At 38.7% G+C, this 23,883-nt stretch overlaps 1 protein-coding gene across 1 annotated transcript; it reads right to left on the reverse strand.

The window, feature by feature from the left end:
- Positions 1–541: 541 nt before the first annotated feature.
- Positions 542–1,468, reverse strand: LOC126064172 (olfactory receptor 4P4-like). Its single transcript, XM_049862895.1, has one exon. The coding sequence runs from the start codon at positions 1,466–1,468 to the stop codon at positions 542–544; it is 927 nt and encodes a 308-aa protein (XP_049718852.1).
- Positions 1,469–23,883: the final 22,415 nt, after the last annotated feature.

The following is a 23,883-nucleotide window of genomic DNA, read 5'->3' on the forward strand; positions in this document are numbered from 1 at the left end:
CGAATCAGAATTAATTACATCGACTTCAGAAGTACAGTATAATGTAAATAATACAATTGCATCGCATAATTTGTTCAATGTGAACAGTTAAAATATGTAACACTTTAAAAATTTTTTTGTCATTGCTTTATTTCTTATTGTAATGGAAACCTCAAAAAACAGAAATGCCTAGGAGCTGTCTCTCTCTATGAAAACGGTCACAGTCAGGATATCTGTTTCCTAAAGCATGACTTCCAAATCATGTAGTCTTTATAATCTGCCCTGATAGAAGTATAATAATGTCACTCTGTCTGGAAACATGAAGAACAGAATAGTTTCCAGAATGTCTGAGCCGAAATGGCTCTGGAGATCCTCTGATCCACTTCTTTTGAAGAGAATCAGAGAAGTGAAGTCCAGAAAGAGAGTGGCAAACCGGTCTTCTGTCTTCAAGGCTTGTGACTTTAGATGACAGCATACCACCTCTCTGTACCTGCTGCACTGATCAACATTATTGATGCTGTGGCAAGAACAAGATCAGGCAAAGAGCTCACTACCAAGGGCATCATTTCCCTTCAAACAGCTTGCGTCGGCACCACACTTTCTTCATGGCATTCTTCATGTCTGTGTTTCTCAGTGTATAGATGAGGGGGTTGAACATGGGAGCAATCATAGTGTAAAATAGGGCAAACACCTTGTCATCACTGACAGAATCAGCTGTGGGGACATAGGTGAAGATGAGGGGCAAGAAGAACATGAACACCACAGTGATGTGCGAGCCACAGGTGGAGAGGGCTTTGCGGCGGCCCTCAGAGGAGCAGGTCCTCAGGGTTAACAGGATGATGATGTAAGAAATAACCAAGGCAACAAAGGTCAAAATGGACAACACCCCTGTGGTGGCGATGATCACAATCACCAGCAAACTAGTGTCTGTGCAGGCCAGCTTCAGCAGTGGGAATACATCACAGAAATAGTGGTCTATCTGATTGGGACCACAGAAAGGAAGTTCAATAATAATCAATACTTGCAGGGTGGAATGGATAAATGCTCCCATAATAGAGGCCATCACCAGGACATAGCACACCTGTCTGCTCATGATGACCATGTAGTGAAGGGGTCTACAGATGGCTGCATAGCGATCACAGGCCATGGCTACCAAAATGAAGATCTCAGTGGCACCAAAGAAGTGGGCATAAAACATCTGGGCCATGCAGCTGTTATAGGATATGGTCTTCTGCTGGACCAGCAAGTCTGTGATCAGCTTTGGGGCTACCGTGGAGGTAAAGCAGACATCCATGAAGGACAGGTAGCTGAGGAAAAAGTACATGGGCTGCTCACTGAGGTGGCTGCCCTTGATGGTAAGGAAAATGAGCAGGTTTCCTGAGAGAATGGCAATATAGCAAAGTGAGAACAGTACAAAGCAGGCAGCCTTTGTGCCCTCATCACTAAAAAGTCCCAGGAGGATAAATTCCGTGATGTTTTCATGTCCCATGGCTTCTGTGAGGTTGATAGTTTAGAGGTATAGGTTAATACACTAGAATTTTTTGTAATTATTGATTTATTTTCAAAGTCATACATTATATATATATGTTTGTTTTCCTTTTATTTAATTGCAATTCACTCACTCTACTCTGTGTAAGGGGCACAACAATGAATAAAATAAATATTATCTCTATGCACATGTACAGTGTAGTTCATTAGAACAGACAAATAGTAACAGTAATGGCAAAAAAGTTAACCAGTTGCAATTGTGATAAATTCTAAAGTTGAACACTTACCATGAACAACAGGGTAAACACTTAAAAGATGAAACATTCATTTTCAGGTAAATTTTGAGATGAAATTTCAGTATTAAACGTTAATAATGACTTACTAATGGCATCTATAAAACAGCATGCCATCTGTTCTTGAAAGGCAGGAAGGGCACTATATATTCTCAGCCCTTTGCTGGGTCTAGCACTGATGTAAATCCTGAAAGTTCAGTTATGCCATTAGACTGCAATCAGCTCATTATTTTAAATATTCAATCTCTGGGTCACAATTCCAGAAACCACCTTCAGAACATTTCCTCAAATATTGGGAAAAAAAAAGACTGAAAGAAAAGGAAGAGCAATAAGTAGATCTTCGGGGAAAGGGTCTTCTCCATTGCATGGGCATCCAGGGCAGTTAAGGTTTCTTAGAATTTACCTTATTTCTCAGTTCACTTTTTAGTCTAAGCCATGGGTTTTCATCATGTTTGCCCTTTCGTCCACTTATGGCTGCAGCCTTTAGGAACAAATTGCATCCAGAGATTCTTCTTTACTTCAACTGTTTCCCTACTTTGTATCTCTTTGAATGGAATCACTTTCTTTCATTACCAGGCTCACTGCACACTCATGGAGCCAAGTCTTGGAATGCTCTTGTTTAAAAGAAAAGATTTTTTTGGTGCACAATATTACACTACTTCCTTTTCATAGTAACCTGATCTAGAAAGTGTCACAAAACTGCTAAACTCAAGGCTCAATGTTATAAAAACTAAACTTACACAGTGATTCAAATTTGTCAGGATGCTTGTAAGGGTTGGGATGGCAATTGGACAATGTCTTTTGAATTGCATGGGTTCCCATAAAACTGTTTCAGAAAAATTCACATGTAACATACACAGAGATATTCAGTATTATTTTAGGGATTCCATAGACTGTTGATTTGAATTACATCCATGGACACCAAGTTAACACCCTGTGGTCTAATTTCTTGCAAAATCACTGGAAGCATCACTGTCGTATAAGTAAAAGTCCAACTGCAGTAGTCCTGAACAGTAGAGCAATTTACTTTTTAATAAAAAGTTAGTCACCTATCCTGACCTTGAAAACAGAATCATATCCTTGAATATAGAATTTTACTAAAAGATATAAAAAAGCTGAAGTAAGTAAAGAGATACAGCATGTTTAAGGTTGGAAAAGGTCAATATAGTAAAGATCTAGTTCTTCTCAAATTAATCAATACATTCAATAATTTAAAATAAAAAGTCCAACATAATTTCTTATGGAATGTGAAAAGCTGATTCCAAAATTCAGAAATACCAAATATTCAGAGTAGTTGGGCTAACTTGTTAAAAAGAACAAAAAAGATAGACATACCTTTCCAAACACTGAAGTATATTATGTAGCTATGGCAAGAAGCAAAGCTGTGTTGGGATAGACAAATAGATTGGTGGACTGGAAGAAAGTCAATACACACAAGCATAAATATATTAAAATTTATTCTGTATTTAAGTTGACATTTCATATCAGTGTCACATAATGGACTTTTTGGTAACAGATGTTAGGAATTTAAATCTCCATCTGAAAAAAAAAAACAAAAAAACCTCATTATTCGAAAAATATACATATATCCCAGATGGTTGAAAGATACAAATATATCAAACCAGACTAGAAAATAATATTGGAAGCATAACTATTGTTATTTTAGGGCAGCAAATTCATAAAGAAAAATTATAATACATTAAAACTTCTGTATGAAAAAAACTCCATATGAAAAGTTTTAAAAAGTGGCAGAATCAATAATATTAATAATAAAGATTAGTAACCAGATTTTAAGGAGCCCTGGTGGCACAATAGGAACCCTGGTGGAGCAGTGGGTAAGAGTCTGGCTGCTAACTAAAAGGTCAACAGTTCCAGTACACTCCTTGGAAACTCTGCAGGGCAGTTCTACTCTACCCTATATGGTCACTATAGTCAGAATCGACTTGACAGTAATGGGTTTGGTTTGGTTAGGGGGCATAATTTTTAAGCGCTTGTCTGCTAATGGAAAGGTTGGCAATTCAAACCCACCCAGTGGCTCTGCAGGAGAAAAGACCTGGTTATCTACTCCTGTAAAGATTTCAGCCCGAGTAACTTTATGGGGCAGTTTTACTCTGTCACATAGGGTCACTGAGTTAGAATCAGCATGACAGCATACAACAACAACAACATAAACAACCACCCAGTTTTATTAAAAAAAGCAAATCATTTGAATAGGCAATACACAGAAAGAACATTATAAATGGCCAATGAGCATACATAAAAATACTCAACCTGATTGGAATCAAGGAAATACAAATTAAATAATGATACTTATAAGTTATGTAAAAACCAGAGCATATCAAATTTTGATGATGATTTAAGGAATCAGCATGTGATCTAGTGAAATGCCCCCAGGAAGCATTCAAAAGGATATAAATTACAACCTTGATAAAAATTGGGATAAATGGAAATGATCTAAATACCTAACAGTAATAGAATATAGATAATGTGGAATATGTCCTTGCTATTGAAAGTTGGAGCCCTTGGAGCAGTGTTTAGGAGTTTGTCTGCTACAGGGATTGGACTGGACTATAAGACAGATAATGATAATGGTGAGGAGTGAGCTTCTTGGCTCAAGTAGACACATGAGACTATGTGGGCAACTCCTGTCTGGAGATGAGATGAGAAGGAAGAGGAGGACAGGAGCTGGTTGAATGGACATGGGGAATAAAGGATGGAGAGGAGGAATATGCTGTCTCATTATGGGGAGAGCAGCTAGGAGTACGTAACAAGGTGTGAATAACTTTTTGTATAAGAGACTGACTTGATTTGTAAACTTTCACTTAAAGCACAATAAATAAATTAAAATCAAAAAAGAGTTCGCTAAATAAATGATCCACAGTCCGAATCCACCAGCCTCTCCTTGGAATCCCTATGGGGGTGGTTCTACTTTGTCCTATAGGGTCTCTATGAGTCGGAACCGACTACATGGCACATCTAACATGGATAAATTACTGAGATATATTGTTGAGCATAAAAATTAATAAATTGCACAAGAATGACTATAGTATGCTAACTTGCATGCTAAAAAAAAAGAAAAGCTATATAGAAAACTATATAGTTTCTACGAGTCCCTGTGTGCTTATAAATGCATTGGAAAAGATACGGAAGGATATCTTTGCCTCTGGGGAAGAAAAGGAGTAATGGCCAAAGGGGATTGTAATTTTATACATATTTTGATTTCTCTAATAGGAGATTATATTACAATATCGTTGTTGTTTTCAGGTGCCATCCAGTAGGTTCCAACTCCTAGCATTCCTATGTACAACAGAACAAAACACTGCCCAGTCCTGCACCATCCTCACAATGGTTGCTATATTTGAGCGTATTGTGTGAATCCATCTTGTTGAGGGTCTTCCTTTTTTTATTTTTTTTTTGCTGACCCTCCAGGGACTGATCCCTCCTGTCCAAAGTGTGTTAGTCTCTCCATTTGTTCATTCACTGATATTCAGTTAATGAGATTTTCACTGGCCAATTTTTTTGGAAGTAGATTTCCAGGTCCTTCTCCCTAGTTTGTCTTAGCCTAGAAGCTCCTCTGAAATTTGTACCACCCTGCTGGTATTTGAAATACCATTGGCATAACTTCCGGAGGGAGACTTTCGATGAGATGGGTTGACACAGTGGCTGCAATGATGGGCTCCAGCAGAGCAATGATTGTGAGGATGCCACACGATCAGGCGGTGTTTTCTTTTGTTGTACAGAGGGTTGCTATGAGTGAGAACCGACTTGACAGCACCTAACAACAACAAGTTTCCAGCATCACAGCAACACACAAGCCACCACAGTATGACAAACTGACAGTTAACCAAAAACTAATTTAAATTTCATTAATTTTAATATGGTTTAAGGAGAATGTATTACATAATGAATGCAATTACATAGCTTGTTCTTCCTTAGTTACCACATTGTTTCCTCAATTACTTTAGTAAATTTATGCATAGATGCTATTCCCTAAACATTATGTTCCATGAACTGCCATTAATAGAATTCCAGGTGCATGTGAAATGTAAATATAACTGGCTGGATACATTTCTGTCCCCCATTTACAGGCAATGGGGGATATTTGAAATAAGGAAACCTGGAAAAATATACATATTTATGTACATATATATATAAATGTGTGTGTGTGCGCATATACATACATATGCATGTATATATACACATGTATCTACATTTATATCAACAGCTACGTCTCTTTTTATACCTGTATCTTGATTTGATTTTAGTATCAGCATTAACAGCCTTAGAAACCCTATAGGGCAGTACTACTCAGACCTGTAGGGTTGTTATGAGTCAGAATTGACTTGATGGCAGTGGATTTAGTTTTTTGGTATCAACATTAATAAGCATATGTCTAGTTACACTTTTATAATCCTGATAGGATATGAGTAAATTTCCAAATGATCTCTTAAATTTAACAGTTTTTATCAATGAGGATCTAAATTTATCAATGAGGATTCAAATTTACAATGTGTTCTTTCTCTGACTCCTTGTTTAGCTGAACACTGGCTCATTACAGTTTTAATGGAAGGAAGCAGTAAATGTGTAAGAGATTGGAGAGAATGCTGAAGATCAGGATATGCCACAGAAAACTTAACAGCTTCTAATATCTAAGTATTGAATACGAACAGCAGCATTTTTAAGGTTTCTGAGTGTCTGAAATTGTAATTTCTTTAGCAACAAGTCCATGAAGAAAATCTGCATTAGACAACATCCTGAAAGGGATATTCAGGATATTAAGACTCACTCTGCCCTACCATGCCCTCTAAAAAAAGAAAAAGAGAAGAAAAAAAAAACCCTTATGGCCCCTGATTTTCAGGGACATCTTGGTTTACTTAGCCTCATAGAAATGTTTTCTAAAGGAAAGACTAAGCTTCAACACAGAAAAGCCAGGCTTTCATAGTAGGTAAGAGCACTTGAGGCAGACAAAAGGAGTTTCCAAGAATGGTCCACCACTTAGTATTGAAAAATCTTAGGCAAGTTACATAACTCTCTGAAACTTGGTTTTCTTACTTGTAAAACATTGGTAAGAATAGCCCGTAGGCAGGTAGGTAAATAGGTACTACTGTGATCAGTCTATGGGCATCTATTTCCTTATTAGTAAAAGAGAAAGTATAGTCTTCACGTATTCTTCCAGCCACAAAAAAACTAATCTTCTTTAATCAAGTGATTTACTAAATCATTAACTAATTAATTTATCAAAATTATCAATTAATATTTTTTATGTTTATTCTTATTGCTTGTATTATTCAATCATTTGATTATGTTTTCAAATATTTATAGTGTTTTAGCATTGCTTTTCTATCTGAGGTACGTAAAAAACATTCCACAATTTCTCTTAACCTCTTCTCCCAGCATCAAACAGCCCCAAGTTAGGAGCCAAGATTTCAAGACAGTGTTCCCATGACAATTTTTCATTAGAACAGTTCTCTTTAATTTGATTGTAAACCAATAAAAATGCCCAACTGTGACCAGAATTACAAGAATCCAAAGATTATAAAAGAATGACTTACAACCAGATGTATTTTCCAAGTATTCATGGAAAAATATTTTTTTAAGAATTGATTCTATGGATATCCAAAGAAATATCTTTGAATGGATTCAGGCAAGCCACAAAAGCAAGAAAAGGAGAAGAAAAAAGAAGAGGAGAGGCAGAGAGAAGAAAAAGAAAGGGAAGAAAAAGAACTCACATATTTGAGATCCATTAATCCCAGTCAATATTTGAAGGCATGTTCTTGACTTTTAGAACTCATGAAATCATATGGGGAAAATATCCATTCTAACTCAAAATAATAAATACATCTCTTTGAAAAGACATAGCAGTGAAAAAAATCTCCGTGCTTGGTATCTAGCTTTCGAATTGTATGCAAAATAAATATATCAAAAAACTAACTTTATGTTTAGTCACAATAAGAACAGAAGTATGTTACAAAACTGCAGAAAAATGTCAGATGCAGATAAGCCTTTTGCTTGTGCTTTCTTCACTCCAATACAGTAGTGAGCACAAAGTCCACATCTCTTAGTGCACATGGTCTGGCAGCTCCTGAAGAAGCTGCGCTGAGAGCATTAGGAGGAGCATTTAAAGGCACTTGTGGGAGCTGCGTGTAGTCCCATCAGCATTCCCTGTGGTAATTCTTGAACCAAACCAAGAACCCACTGCCATCAAGTCAATTCCGACTCATAGCAACCCTATAGGACAGAGTAGAACTGCCCCATAGAGTTTCCAAGGAGCGCCTGGCAAATTCTTGGACAAGGCTGGTAAAAATAAACTCTGCTTGTTTTTGTAGATGTTTGCTTTGATAATTGCTTGGCTTTTCAAATATACTTTTTATTTTTCATTCTTTTAAACTGCTTCAAATGTGTGATATTAAATATTTAATATAGGTTTTATGGTCAGTGACCAAAAAGCTAAAAAAAAAAAAAAAAAACCTTATTTCTTTCTATGCAGGGAATACACCCTAATGTATTTATTAAATTTATTAAAAGTCTTTCTCTACTTCCTTTACCAAGACCATGACTTATTTATATTGAAGTCATTTTGCTTTTTTAAGACGACTAAGGTCAAACTTAAATGGACTTGTTATTTTCATTTTTATTTTTTATAATAGACACCCTAGTGGGTGTAAGGTGGACATTTTTGATTGAGAATTCTCACCTTCCATGCTGGAGATACAGGTTTGATTCCTGGTCAATGCCCCTCACGTACAGCCACCACCCATTTCTCAGTGAAGGCTTGTGTGTTGCCCTAATGCTGAACAGGTTTCAGCAGAGCTTTCAGAATAATATAAACTAGGAAGAAAGGTGATCTACTACTAAAATGCAGCCAGTGAAACCTTATGGATCACAATGATTCAATCTGTAATTAATCGTGGGGATGGTACAGAACCAGGCAGATTGCTGTCCATTGTGTATGGAGACTGACTAGATACAGTCTAAAAACAACCAACTGAAGGATATTGGTCACAGCACAATAGCATTTGTTTTAGAAGAAAGTATGTAAGTTTAAGGTGGAAGGAATTTTTCAAAATAATACCCAAAACCTAGGGCTAAGATAATTTTTTAAAAAATCTAAATCTGGAAGATTCCATTTCTGTGTATCATCTTAGTAGAAAATCATTGCAAAGATTTTGGGTAATGAATATTGAAAACTCAGTGAGAACAAATTGAGTTTAGAAAACAAGATATGTAAAGATACGTAAAATATTTGATTAGCTGGTATTCTCCGATTTTTTCAGGGTACGTGGCTGTTAACGGTCCATGATAAACAAGCATTTTGGGTTGTCATAATTTGGATCCCACTACCCTTTTCATTCTCCCTTCTAATCACAGCGATGTGTACCAGGGATGGACCCTGACCTAGGGCAGATACTCCCTAGAAAGGCCAATGACCTAAATTTAGTCTACTCCACTAAGCTTTCAGAGCAAGTTCATCCAAATTTTCTCTCTGGAATTCTGACTAGGTAACCTGAAAGGCTGGAAGAAGGAAGGAGAAGCTTGTAGAATGCACTCAGTGAGAACCTGTGTCTTGAAAACCGAACCCACATGTAAGCAAGTATTTTGCGAAAACAGAGACCATAAAGAAAGTAGAGAGTAAAAAAGTAAGGTAAGAGAAAAAAGGCGAATCATGTACGAGCTCAGAGAATGCAAGAGATGACACACTAACTGATATTTCTAGTTTCTCCCTAAGTCCATGAAGGCTGTTATGATTAATATGCTTTTACAAAGATAAAATGACCTGTGTTGTCTTCTTAATCATAAAATGATCCTGACTGAAACCCAGTACCTGATCTGTTATCTCCAAAATACCAATTGTGATTTTATTATGACATGCAAGAAGAAAAACAACTAAATGTTCTGTTATGGATTTAATTGTGCCCCCAAAAATGTGTGTAAGCTTGGTTAGTCCATGATTTCCAGTGTTGTGTGATTTTCCACCATTTTGTCATCTGATGTGATTTTCTTATGTGTTGTAAATTCTACCTCTATGATGTTAATGAGGTAGGATCAGCAGCAGTTATCTTAATTAAGCAGGACTCAATCTATAAGATTAGGTTGTATTTTAAGTCAATCTCTTTTGACATATAAAAGAGAGAAGCAAGCAGAGAGATGGGGGTGACTTCATACTACCAAGAAACAAAAGCCAAGAGAATAGTACATGCTTTGGACCCAGGGTCCCTGCACTGAGAAGCTCCTCCACTGGGCAAGATTGATGACAAGAACCTTCCCCCAGAGCCAACAGAGAGAAAAATCCTTTCCCAAGCACTGGCATCCCAAATTTGGACTTCTAGCCTACTAGACTGCAATAGAATAAACTTCTGTTTGTTGAAGTTATCCACTTGTGGTATTTCTGTTATACCAGCACTAGATAATTAAGACGTGCTCACACCATTCTTTTGTGATCTGGAACAATAGGAGATGAGCATTTACCAGGAAAGTTTTAGAGAATTATACAATATGTTGTAAGCATAAATACAATGTTAGGTTGCTTGGGATGAAGGGTGAGGTAAGAATTTTGGGAATTTAACAACAACAAAAAAATAAACCAAACCTGCTGCCATCCAGTTGATTCTGACTCATAGTGACCACAATGGACAGAACAGAACTACCACTTAAGGTTTCCTGGACTCTAAACTGAAGCTATCATATCTTTCTCCCACTGAGAGGCAGGTGGGTTCAAACCACTGGCCTTTCAGTTAGCATCCAAGGGCATAACTACTGAACCACCAGGGCTAGATGACCACTAGAAATAGGAATACAAAGCCTTGATTATTCAATTTTAGGACCAGAGCTGAATTGTTAAGGAAAATAGAGGAGTTGCTACCCACAATCCCCCTCAAGTCTGTCAGTTTGTCATACTGTGGGGGCTTGTTTGTTGCTGTTATGCTAAAAGTTGTGCCAGTGGTATTCAAATACCAGCAGGGACACCCATGGAGGAAAGGTTTCAGCTGAGCTTCCAGACTAAGACAGACTAGGAAGAAGGACCTGGCAGTCTACTTCTGAAAAGAATTAGCCAGTGAAAATTTTATGAATATCAGCAGAACATTGACATAGTGCCTGAAGATGAGCTCTTCAGGTTGGAAGTCACTCAAAATGCTCTTGGGAGAGAGGTGCCTCCTCAAAGTAGAGTCAACCTCAATGACATGGGTGGAGTCAAGCTTTCAGGACCTTCATTTGCTGAGGTGGCACAATTCAAAATGAGAAGAGACTACTACAAACATCCATTAATAATTGGAACTTAGAATGTATGAAGTATGAATCTAGAAAAATTAGAAATCACCAAAAATGAAATGTAATGCATAAAGATCGATATCCTAGGCATTAGTGAGTTGAAATGGACTGGTGTCAGTAATTTTGAATCAGACAATCATATGGTCTACTATGCCGTATGAAAACTTGAAGAGGAATGACGTTACGTTCATCATCAAAAAGAACATTTGAAGATCTATCCTGAAGTACAACACTGTCAGTGATATGATAATACCCATACGGCTACAAGGAAGACAAGTTAATAAGACTAATATTCAAATTTACACACCAAATGCTAAGGCCAAAGATAAAGAAATCGGAGATTTTTACCAACTTCTGCATTCTGAAATTGATTGAATATGCAATCAGGATGTGCTGATAATTACGGGGGATTGGAATACAAAAGATGGAAATGAAGAAGGATAGGTAACTGGAAAATATGGCCCTGGTGATAGAAATGATGCTGGATATTGGATGATTGAATTTTTCAAGACCAACGACTTCTTCATTGCAAATACCTTTTTTCACCGACATAAATAGCAACTATACATGTGGACCTCACCAGATGGCATACACAAGAATCAATTTGACTGCATATGTGACAAGACAATAGAAAAGCTCAATGTCATCAGTCAGAACAAGGCCAGAGGCTGACTGTGGATCTAACCATCAATAACTCCTGTTATTGTCCAAGTTGAAAATGAAGAAAACAAGTTGACAAGAGCCAAAGTACAACCTTGAGTATATCCCACCTGGATTTAGAGACCATCTCCAGAATAGATTTGGTGCCTTGCACACTTATGACCATGACCAAAGAGCAGATGAGTTGTAGAATGACGTCAAGGACATCGTGCGTGAAGAAAGCAACAGATAATTAAAAAGACAGGAGAGAAAGAAAATATCTAAATGGACATCAGAAACTTTCTCTTGAACATCAAGTAACAAAATCAAAAGAAAAACTTATGAAGTAAAAGAGCTGAATAGAAGATTTCAAAGGACAGCTCAAAAAGACAAAGTATTATGATGACAGGTGCAAAGACCTGGAGATAGAAAACCAAAAGGGGAGAACACACTCAGCATTTCTCAAGCTGTAAGAACTGAAGAAAAAATTCAGTTTTCGAGTTGTGATACTGAGGGATTCTACATGGAAAATATTAAACGAAGTAGGAAGCATCAACAGAAGATGAAAGGAATACAGAGTCCCTATGCCAAAAAGAATTGGTCTACATTCAAACATTTCAGGAGTAACATATGATCAGGAACCTATGGTACTGAAGGAAGAAGTCAAAGCAGATTGGAGGCATTGGAGAAAAACAAGGCTCCAGGAATTTATGGAATACCAATCGAGATGTTTCAACAAACAGATGCAGCCTGGAAAGTGAACACTTGTCTAAGCCAAGAAACTGGGAAGACAGCTACCTGATCAGCCAACTGGAAGATGTCTATATGCCTATTCCCAAGAAAGGTGATCCAACCAAATGTGAAAGTTATCGAACAATATCATTAATATCACATGCAAGCAAAATTTTGCTAGTGGTCATTCCAAAATGGCTGCATCAGTGTATCGACAGAAACTTCTACAAATTCAAGCTGGATTTAGAAGAGGACATGGAACCAGGGATATCATTGCTGATGTCAGAAGGATCCTGGTTGAAACAAGAGAATACCAGAAAGATGTTTACATGTGTTTCATTGACTATGCTAAGGCATTGGACTTGGTGGACCATAACAAATTATAGATTACATTGCAGAGAGTAGGAATTCCAGAACACTTAGTTGTGCTCATGAGGAACCTGTACATAGATCAAGAGGCAGTTGTTCGAACATAAAAAGGGGATAAAGTCAGGAAAAGTGTGTGTCAGGGTTGTATCTTTTCATCACTCTTATTCTATCTGTATGCTAAGCAAACAATCCAAGAAACAGGACTATATGAAGAAGAACAGGGCATCAGGATTGGTGGAAGACTCATTAACAACCTGCCTAATGCAGAGGACACAACCTTGCTTGCTGAAAATGAAGAGGACTTGAGGCACTTACTGGTGAAGATAAAAGACCACAGCCTTCAGTATGGATTACACCTCAACATAAAGAAAATAAAAATCCTCACAACTGGGTCAGTAAGCAACATCATGAATGGAGAAAAGATTGATGTTGCCAAGGATTTCTTTTTACTTGGATCCACAATCAACACCCGTGGAAGCAGCAGTCAAGAAACCAAAAGATGTATTACATTGGGCAACCCTGCTTCAAAAGACCTCTTTAAAGTGTTGAAAAACAAAGATGTCACCTTGGAGATTAAGGTGTACCTCACCTAAGCCATAGTGTTTTCAGTCACCTTGTATGCTTTTTTTTTTTTTTTTTTTTTGTATGCATGTGAAAGCTGCATGTGAAAGCTGGACAATGGATAAGGACAACCAAAGAAGAATTGATGCCTTTGATTTGTGGTGTTGGTGAAGAATGTGGAATATACCATGGACTGCCAAAAAACAAACCAACTTGCCTTGGAAGAGGTACAATCAGAATGGTCCTTATTAGCAAGGACGGTGAGACTACGTCTCACATACTTTGGACATGTTATCAAGAGGGATCAGTCAGTGGAGGACATTAGGCTTGGTAAAGTAGAGGGGCAGTGAAAAATAGGAAGACCCTCAAGGATATGGATTGAGACAGTGATTGCAACAATGGGCACAAGCCTAGCAACAATTGCGAGGATGGAGCAGGACCAGGCAGTGTTTTGTTCTGTTTGCATAGGGTCACTGTAAGTGGAAATCGATTCGACGGCACCTAACAAGAAAAACACTACCCACGATACACACAATAGAAATCCTTCTTTGCTTTAAATTCAAAGACAGATTTCCATTGACCTCTCATGCAGTTCACTAATCCTGTCACCCTGCCTTGAGGCAGAAACTCTCAAATTATTTTTAAAAGTGAGGAAATGAGAAAGCTCTTTGGAGTCTCTAAAAGTGTGGGCAGAGTTTTTATGTTTTGAAAGATAACCCACAGGTAATCAGGCAATATGATAATGGTCATACATTTTCTCCTGGGGAAAAAAAGAAAAAAAAACTTTCTCCCTGCTGCCTGGGATATGCACATGGTAGTGAAGGATTAGTGAGATAGCATGTGCCCGGCTGCTGGAATTCTGGGAGCAGCAAGAGGAATGGGCCCCACAGTTCACAATGTAGACTTTAATTAATCCTTATTTGTGCAGCTGCGCAGTTCCTCATTTTCCTCCAGTTATGTCAGAAATCTTCTAGCTCAATTCCTATCTACCTATCTATTGATATACATGTTTAAAAAAAAATTGTCCTACAGTTGATTCTGATTCGTGGTGACCCCATGTGTTTCAAAGCAGAACAGTGCTCCATAGGGTTTTCAATGGCTTTGATCTTTTGACAGTAGATTGCCAGGCTTTTCTTCCAAGGCTCCTCCGGATGCACTCAAGCATCCAATCTTTTGGTTAATAGCCAAGCACTTAACCATTTGCACCACCCATAGACTCTACTTATGGCTATAAGCATATGACTATTTCTCAGTGGAAGAAATCATAGGAAACTATTAACAGTGATTATCTGTTTACAAAAGGATGGGAAAAATAGATTTTTTTTTGTTTTGTACATTTTTTTAAATTTGTGGATTTTCAAAACTTATGCATGAATTTCTCTATGTTTTCATGTGAATAATATCATATAGATGGTGAAATTATAGGCTAAATTTTCTTCTTTTTGTATGTTTTTATTACAGAAAAGAAAAGCAGGAATTCATATTTAAAAAAAAGAACAGCATTTCCTGTGAAACATGGTGAGCTATCCATAAAAGTGCATTTCCTCCCTCTTCTAAATTTTCATTAAAATAAAAGTGAAATTGAAAATTACATGTTAATTTACAACAAAAAAAAATACGAAATGCCAGGTGCTTAAAGACTTTCAGACATTTTTCAAAACATAATTTTAGGTACCTGCCTTAACAGAATGGAGAAAGTTACAACTATTTGAGGATGGTTAGAGGAAAAAGCAAATTAGCTCACCTGGAAAGCTCCTGATATGGTACAGGCTTGAAGCAGCAGTTTCAACAGAATAAAGTGGTGAAACATGCACTCGTGATTGGAGAATTATTTTATTTTCCCACTCTATATTCCATATAATCAGGAAACACCCTTCTACCCATGGGGCTCAGGTTTCAGCAGAGCTTCTAGACTAAGATTAGGAAGAAAGGTGAGTATATCTGAAAATTAGCCAATGAAAACCTTATGGATCACACAGAGTACTGTCTGATTTGCACAATTTGGACATTAGGATGGCTCAATAGCCAGAAGAGAATATCATGTTTGGTGAAGAAAAAGGAAAGCAAGGATGAGGAAGACCCTCAGTGAGGTGGATTGGCACAATAGGCACAACAATGGACTCGAACATGCTGGTGATTGTGAGGGTGCTGCAGGACCAGGCAGTATTTTGTTCTGCTATACGTAAAGTCTATATGAGTGGAGTAAATTCAGCAGCAGCTATCAGTCTATCTCTACTCTTTACTATCAGGTTGCCTGCTTATGGGTGATGGGGTGCATGGTAATCTGAGATGATGAGAACAATCTCATACTTTTGTTGTTCATGAATAAGTATTATGTCCTAGGCAATGTTTGTGGGATATCATGTCAGTGTATGACTTAGTCTGTGAACCCTCAATCATTGTGTAGTTGAAGACACTGTGAAGACAGAAGGCACAATCTATATCTGAAGTATTTATCATTTCAACCTATATATGAAGAATTTATCATTTCCAGTAAGTTTGTATCATTAAGGTCACAGGCCAAATTACAGTTGCTAATTATCTAACTTTAAAACAGGAAGATTATCCTGCATTATCCAGATGAGATCAGTGTAATCACAAGCATCCTTAAAGGTGGAAGAGAGAGGCAGAAGAGAAAGAGGAAGATGTGGTAATGGAAGATTTGTCAAAGATACGCAATGTGGCTGACTTTGAAGATTCATGAAGGGGATCATGAGCCAGGACACGTGGGTGACCTCTAGAATCTGGAAAAGCCTAAAGCCTCTAAAAGAAACACAACCATACTGACACCTTGATTTTAGCCCAGTGAGGACTATGTCAGACTTCTAACCCAGAGAACTTAAGATAATAAATTTAGGGTGTTTTAAGCCATTACATTTGTGGTAAGTTGTTACAGCAGCACTAGAAAACTAATACAACACCTTAAAGCATACACTTTAAAGAGCTGGCTCTGGATGCCCTTGCCAGAACATCACATTGCAAATCATTGGTGAGTGCCCTCATGTCAAAATTTTTTCAGTCTCCAGGCTTATGTTCTGTCTGCCTATGCTAACACCTTCAAGATTAACTCCCATAGTGAAGTGTTTCCCCATTTCTCACTGTACATATTAGCTAGGTACTGCAATTCCTTCATGTAAATCATTTCTAAAAGAGTGAGGATTGTACTTTCCTGCCTTGGCTTACCTGAGAATTATCGCTGGCTAGTTGTTTGGAAGTCTTAAGGGATATAGGACAAAGCTCTGGGGGAGAACAAATATCATCAGAAGACAACCTGTTCCTGTGAGATAATTGCATGGGATCAAGGCAAGGAAGACTGTATTCCCTCACATGGGAGAACTAACCCAGAGTATTCAGAAAATTTTGAAGTTCATGGTCTTCACCATTCCCCACAAAGATTGCCATATTTTGGCTCTCCGAATTTCATTCTATCACTATCAGGACACTGATTTCAACAAAGGAAGTTCATTTTAGCTGCACCTTCAGTCTTCTTTGCAGTTCTGCCACTTTTTTTTAAATCAAATCCTGACTCTGATCTAGAGCACAATCTCTGTCTGCAGCAGATGTGGTGACATTGGTAGCAAGGGCTGTATACTGAGTGCATGTCAAGAAGACATAATAGATGGAGTGTTTCTGGGTAGGCATCTAATCTGGATCCAATACACACTCCTTTTTTTATCTTTTCCTTACTTTGAAATAGAGAAAAACACCAGCTAAAACTCTGCCAACTGGAATCTACTACTATGTCAACCTTTCAAAAGCAGAAAAACTATAGCTTCCATAATCAATAATAAACTACTTGCTTCAGATTTCACCTTCAAATTCATATAATCTAAAAAAAAAAAATAGGGATGTGTATCTGTCACTATGGTTCATGGTATAATGCATAGCTTTCCACATCCAACAGAAATGTAAATGGTCATTTTCTCAACATAAAGAAATGGTAAAGCTCTTGGTACAATAAAATTGGTACAAATTTAACAGATGTAATATGATTTAGTACAAAAAAAATAGAAATAGAAGAATCAAATAAACACAAATACTCATTTTTATTTTCTTTATTGATAAAAATACAAATAAGAAATTAACTTGAAGTTAGGTTTTTATGATCATATAATTGGAGACTTGTGTTAGATGGACAGTGACAAAAGTTGGTTTCTATCTCCACTACAGAAACGTACATTTCATATAATCATTTCAAACCTCTGTACTCAAGTTATTCTCTTCTTTGGATTATATTGAAAATTCACTAAATTTTTCTATCTGTGTCATACATATTCCTGTTTCAAAGCCCAAAAATTCTCCTGTGGTTTATCCATTTAGTTTTGAAAAGAGAAAATCTGCTAGGGTGGGAATATAAGTAAAATTGAGTGCAAGCTATAACAACAATAAAAAAAAAAATCAAACAAACAAAATATCCATTGCCATTGAGTTGATTCTGACTCATGGCAACTCCATGTGTTACAGAGAACTGTTCCATAGGGTTTTTGGCTATCATCTTTATGGAAACAGATACACCAGGACTTTCTTAGCTCTCCTGGGTGGGCTCAAACTATAAACCTTATTTTAAAATTCCGGCAACACCAGAAAACAACATGAAGAATGAGAGAGAAAACACCAGATCAAAACCACAAATCATTGTAAGCATCGAGAAGAGGCAAAGAGAAGTGGTGAAAAACCTAAGACAAAAGACCTTATATACTTGTTTGTACCTTGTGTTTTTCTTCCTATACATGAAATTGACTCAACTTTAACAAGTGAATGTTTTCATATTGCTTATTTTCCTGAAGGAATTAGCTGACATTTCCCCAGATAGGATTCCACTAAATCTACAATACCCAAAAAACCCACTGCAGATCTACAATAAGAAGGTAATATTCTCTCCTGAATTCTTCTAGGTTGATCCAATTTTTTTTTTTTTTTTTTACTGATTATTAATAGTATAATTAGTGATTATAGATAGTTTTATAGGGTGCTTACATACATCATGGTCACAACTACATGCTTACATGTAGTTTCTTTGTCTATTTTGCGAAAAGAAGAAAATATCTTACTGGCAGCAGCACTCAGCACTCTTTCAGAACACAGGTATTTCGAGGGGTGCAGATGGTCACTTGGTTAAGACACCCTCTGGGCATATGGTTTCACATCCTGGTTTTGATCACCAGGAAAAACATGTTTTTCTCAAAAACATAGCTGTTAGTCTAGAATCCAGATTAAAATTAGATAGCATGGTCAGCATATTGTGCCTCTGTTTCACTGCACTGAAATTTGTCTTTTCCTGACACAATAGTACAGAGCAGAGCAGGAGCAGGCAAGGGATGGATCTGAGAGTAAAAAGACAAATGATTGTCATTACTGGTTTCAACTCACAACTCTAGTATTTACTAGCTGGGTGGCCCAAAATAAGTCACTTAATATCTAGCCCATCAAGCTCATCTGTAAAATTGAGGTGACTTCCTTTGCATATTTAGTTATTAAATTATGTAAGTTACATAACGGTGGTCATGACAAGATTAAAATGACTCTAAAGGAGAATGACTGAGTCACACTTAGACTATGCCAAGGTAAAGATAACAGCTGAAATCCCAGATTCCCTTGTTGGGAGCCCATGCCACAGTCATGCATCTACCCTGACATGGTTAACTACTCCATTTTTTTCTTATAGAGTGTTATATATATATGATACATTGTTATGGTAATTTTCAATTTACAGCTCAATTTTACATTATTTCTTGGGGCTTTCACGGTGGGCTAACTGGTTGCTATACATCTAGTTGATCTCAAGCCATGATAACTCATGTATGTCAGAGTACAGCTGGGCTCCATAAGGTTTTCAATGGCCTATATATATTTTCAAAAGTACCATGTTTTTACACAAGCAAACAACCCGCACCTTCTACTTTTGCTTGCCAGCAGCTCCCCGCACCCACCCCCGTGGTGTTTTTGTTAAGCGGCCTATACTAATTTTTTTACAGCAACATATAAAAATAATTAGCATTCTGTGCTTATGGAAATACCTGGGGAGGGGGAGGAGGGGGCCGTGTTGGCAAACAAACATAGAATGTGTACCTTATCTGCGTGAAAATATGATAGATGGCCAGGCCTTTTTTCTGAGATTTCTCTGAGCAGACTTGAACCTCCAACTTTTTTGGTTAGCAGCCACGAGTGTTAACAGTTTGTACCACCCAGGACTCCACTGTGGGCTAAACAAGATATTGCCCTCTGTTATTACTGGAGCCCTGGTGACACAGTGGTTAAGAGCTTGGCTATTAACAAAAAGGTTAGCTGTTCAAATCCACCATGCATTCGTTGGAAAACCTTTGGGGCAGTTCTACTCTGTCCTATAGGGTCACTATGAGTCAGAATCAACTCGACCACAGTGGGTAGGGTGTTTTATTAACAAGGGCTTAAGCAACTATTCAAGTAAATCCAAATAATAAATGATAAGGCTGAGAGTTCAACTGATGTCTCCTGACCACAAACCTAGTGTTCTTTCCTCCACATAGCTCTGCCTCTCAACCAAAAATTTGAAGCAGTCAAATCCTTGTTGGAATATATATTTTAAAACCAAAATTAAAAAAAAATAAAATGATTAAAGTCTGACATGAACAGAAAACACAAATATCTGAAGCATCTCTTCTTCTCTCAACCTAATGAATACTGTAGAAATACTCACTGTTAGAGTTGGGAGCAAACAGAACAAGGAGTGCAAGCTTGCAGGGTCTGCATTTCCAAGACATGTGACTCAAAGCCCTAGGGTCAGGGAGTGACAAGACAACAGGCTATTGTAAGTGTTCAGAGACTCCAAATGCACCTATTTATTTGCTCATTAAAAGTGTAACAGCTATGTCTTGAGAAGCTAAAAATATTTTGACATAAAAGGGGTTATAATAGATTTTTTTTTAAATGCAAATCACAGTTATCAGTGGTTCCCTGGCATAAAGCAAGGGTGAAAAGTATTGTCTCACTTTTGTATTGTGTGAATTTTTGCTATAAACATGTATTACTTTTATAAAAATGTTTTTTCCAGTTTTTTTTAAAAAAAATTTTATTGTGCTTTAAGTGAAAGTTTACAAATCAAGCCAGTCTCTCACATATAAACTTATATACACCTTACTTCATACTCCCCCTTACTTTGCCCTAATAAGTCAGCCTGCTCCCTCCTTCCAGTCTCTCCTTTGGTGACCATTTTGCCAGTTTCTAACCCCCTCTACCCTCCCATATCCCCTCCAGACAGGCGATGGCAACATAGTCTCAAGTGTCCACCTGATACAAGTAGCTCACTCCTCATCAGCAGCTCTCTCCAATCCACTATCCAGTCCAATCCATGTCTGACTAATTGGCTTCGGGAATGGTTCCTGTCCTGGGCCAACAGAAGGTTTGGGGACCATGACCACCGGGATTCTTCTAGTCTTAGGCCATTAAGTCTGGTCTTATGAGAATTTGGGGTCTGCATCCACTGTTCTCCTGCTCCCTCGGGGGCTCTCTGTTGTGCTCCCTGTCAGGGCAGTCATCAGTTATAGCCAGGCACCAGTTATAGGCAGGCACCATCTATTTCTGGTCTCAGGATGATGTAGTCTCTAGTTCATGTAGTCATTGCTGTCTCTTGGGCTCATAATTACCTGGTGACCTTGGTGTTCTTCATTGTCCTTTGATCCAAGTGGGTCGAGACACATTGATGCATCTTAGATGACTACTTGTTAGCGTTTAAGACCCCAGACGCCACACTTCAAAGGGGGATGCAGAATGTTTTCTTAATAGAATTTATTTTGCCAATTAACTTAAATGTCCCCTGAAGCCTAGTCCCCAAACCTCTGCCCCTGCTCTGCTGACCTTCGAAGCAGTCAGTTTATTCAGGAAACTTCTTTGCTTTTGGTCCACTTCGGTTGTGCTGACCTTCCCTGTATTGAGTGTTGTCCTTTCCTTCACCTAAAGTGGTTCTTATCTACTATCTAATCAGTAAATAAACCTCTCCTACCCTCCCTCCCTCCCTCCTCTGGTAGCCACAAAAGAACGTTTTCTTCTTAGTTTAAAGTATTTCTCAAGATCTTATAATTTTTTTTATACAGTAATTGTACTTTTGCATCTGACTAATTTCACTCAGCATAATACCTTCCAGGTTCCTCCATGTTATGAAATGTTTCACAGATTCCTCACTGTTCTTTATTGATGTGTAGTATTCCATTGTGTGAATATACCAGAATTAATCCATTCATCCCTTGATGGACACCTCGGTTGCTTCCAGCTTTTTACTATTGTAAACAGTGCTGCAGTAAACATGGGTGTGTATATATCTGTTTGTGTAAAAGCTCTTATTTCTCTAGGGTATATTCCGAGGAGTGGGATTTCTGGGTCTTATGGTAGTTCTAGTTCTAGCTTTTTAAGAAAACGCCAGATAGATTTCCAAAGTGGTTGTACCATTTTACATTCCCACCAGCAGTGTATAAGTGTTTCAGTCTCTCCACAGCCTCTCCAACATTTATTATTTTGTGTTTTTTGGATTAATGCCAGCCTTGTTGGAGTGAGATGGAATCTCATCGTAGTTTTGATTTGCATTTCTCTAATGGCTAATGATGGCGAGCATTTCCTCATGTATCTGTTGGCTGCCTGAATATCTTCTTTAGTGACGTGCATGTTCATATCCTTTGCCCAATTTTTAATTGGGTTGTTTGTCTTTTTGTGGTTGAGTTCTAGCAGAATCATGTAGATTTTAGAGATCAGGCGCTGGTCGGAGATGTCATAGCTGAAAATTTTTTCCCAGTCCGTAGGTGGTCTTTTTACTCTTCTGGTGAAGTCTTTAGATGAGCATAGGTGTTTGATTTTTAGGAGCTCCTGGTTATCTGGTTTCTCTTTGTCATTTTTTGTAATGTTTTGTATTCTGTTTATGCCATGTATTAGGGCTCCTAACGTCCCTATTTTTGCTTCCCTGATCTTTATCATTTTAGGCTCTATATTTAGGTCTTTGATCCATTTAGAGTTAGTTTGTGTGCATGGTGTGAAGTATGGTTCCTGTTTCATTTTTTGCAGATGGATATCCAGTTATGCCAGCACCATTTGTAAGAAAGACTATCTTTTCCCCAGTTAACTGACAGTGGTCTTTCGTCAAATATCAGCTGCTCATATGTGAGTGGATTTATATCTAGGTTCTTAATTCTGTTCCATTGGCATATGTGTCTGTTGTTGTACCATTACCAGGCTGTTTTGACTACTGTGGCTGTATAATATGTTCTAAAATCAGGTAGAGTGAGGCCTCCCACTTTGTTCTTCTTTTTCAGTAATGCTTTACTTATCCGGGGCTTCTTTCCCTTCCATATGAAGTTGGTGATTTGTTTTTCCATCACATTAAAAAATGACATTGGGAGTACAGGGGGCGGGGCCAAGATGGCGGACTAGGTGGACACTACCGCGGATCCCTCTTGCAACAAAGACTCGGAAAAACAAGTGAATCGATCACATACATAACCATCTACGAACTCTGAACAACAAACACAGACTTAGAGATGGAAAACGAACAAATACGGGCAGACAGCGACCGTTTTCAGAACTAGGAGCCAGCGTACCAGGCAGGTGACCTTCGGAGCCCGATCTGGGGCAGAGCCCAGGGGGGCAGACGGCACAGACAAGGGGCCCAGCCCTACCCCCCGAACCCATCCCGGGAGGGAGTCTAGCTGGTGGGCGCGGGCGGCGTAGCTGCGCAGCCGGTGGGAGAAGCACCCGGGAGGCAGTGACTGATCTTGGAGCGGGGAGAGCAGCATCCCAGCCGGGGAGCCGTCCCGCCGGGAGTTTGGCAGGAAGCAGGCGTGGCGCGAGAGGGGGGATCAACTATATTTCCCTAAAGCGACCCCTTGGCGGGGCCCACACGTTCGTGCGGGGGATACCCACCCAGTGCGCGCGTGCAGTGTGGCGCACCGGAGGGAGAAGTCCCTGGGAGGAAGTGACATGTCTTGGAGCAGGGAGAGCAGCGTCCCAGCCAGGGAGCCGTCCTGCTGGGATTCTGGCGCGCATGGGCGGGGCTTGAGAGAGGGGTCCCGTTATATTCCCCTGAATAGACCCCGGGGGCGGGCCCACCCATTTGTGCGGGAGACGCGCACCCAGTTCGCGCGAGTGGTGCGGCGCACCGGAGGGAGAAATCCCCGGAAGTGACAGGTCTCTGAGCGGGGAGAGTAGCGTCCCAACCGGGGAGCTGTCCCGCCGGGATTTTGGCAGACGGGGGCGGAGCGTGAACACGGGGATCAGCTCTATATTCTGTGTTGCTACACTCCTAGCTCTCTGATCCCTCCCCCACCCTCCCCAGGCGGCTCCATTAACATCCGAATACCCTGAGCCAGGGGGAGAATTCAGATAGGGATTTGACTGCATTTTTTTTATAGCTGATTACCTGGAAAATCTAGTTTCCCAATGATGGCTCGGAGACAGCAGTCCATATCAAACCACATAAAGAAACAGACCATGACAGCTTCTCCAACCCCCCAAACAAAAGAATCAAAATCTTTCCCAAATGAAGATACAATCCTGGAATTATCAGATACAGAAGATAAGAAACTAATTTATAGAA

Source organism: Elephas maximus, chromosome 20 (assembly GCF_024166365.1).
Source record: "Elephas maximus indicus isolate mEleMax1 chromosome 20, mEleMax1 primary haplotype, whole genome shotgun sequence".
NCBI lineage: Eukaryota > Metazoa > Chordata > Mammalia > Proboscidea > Elephantidae > Elephas > Elephas maximus.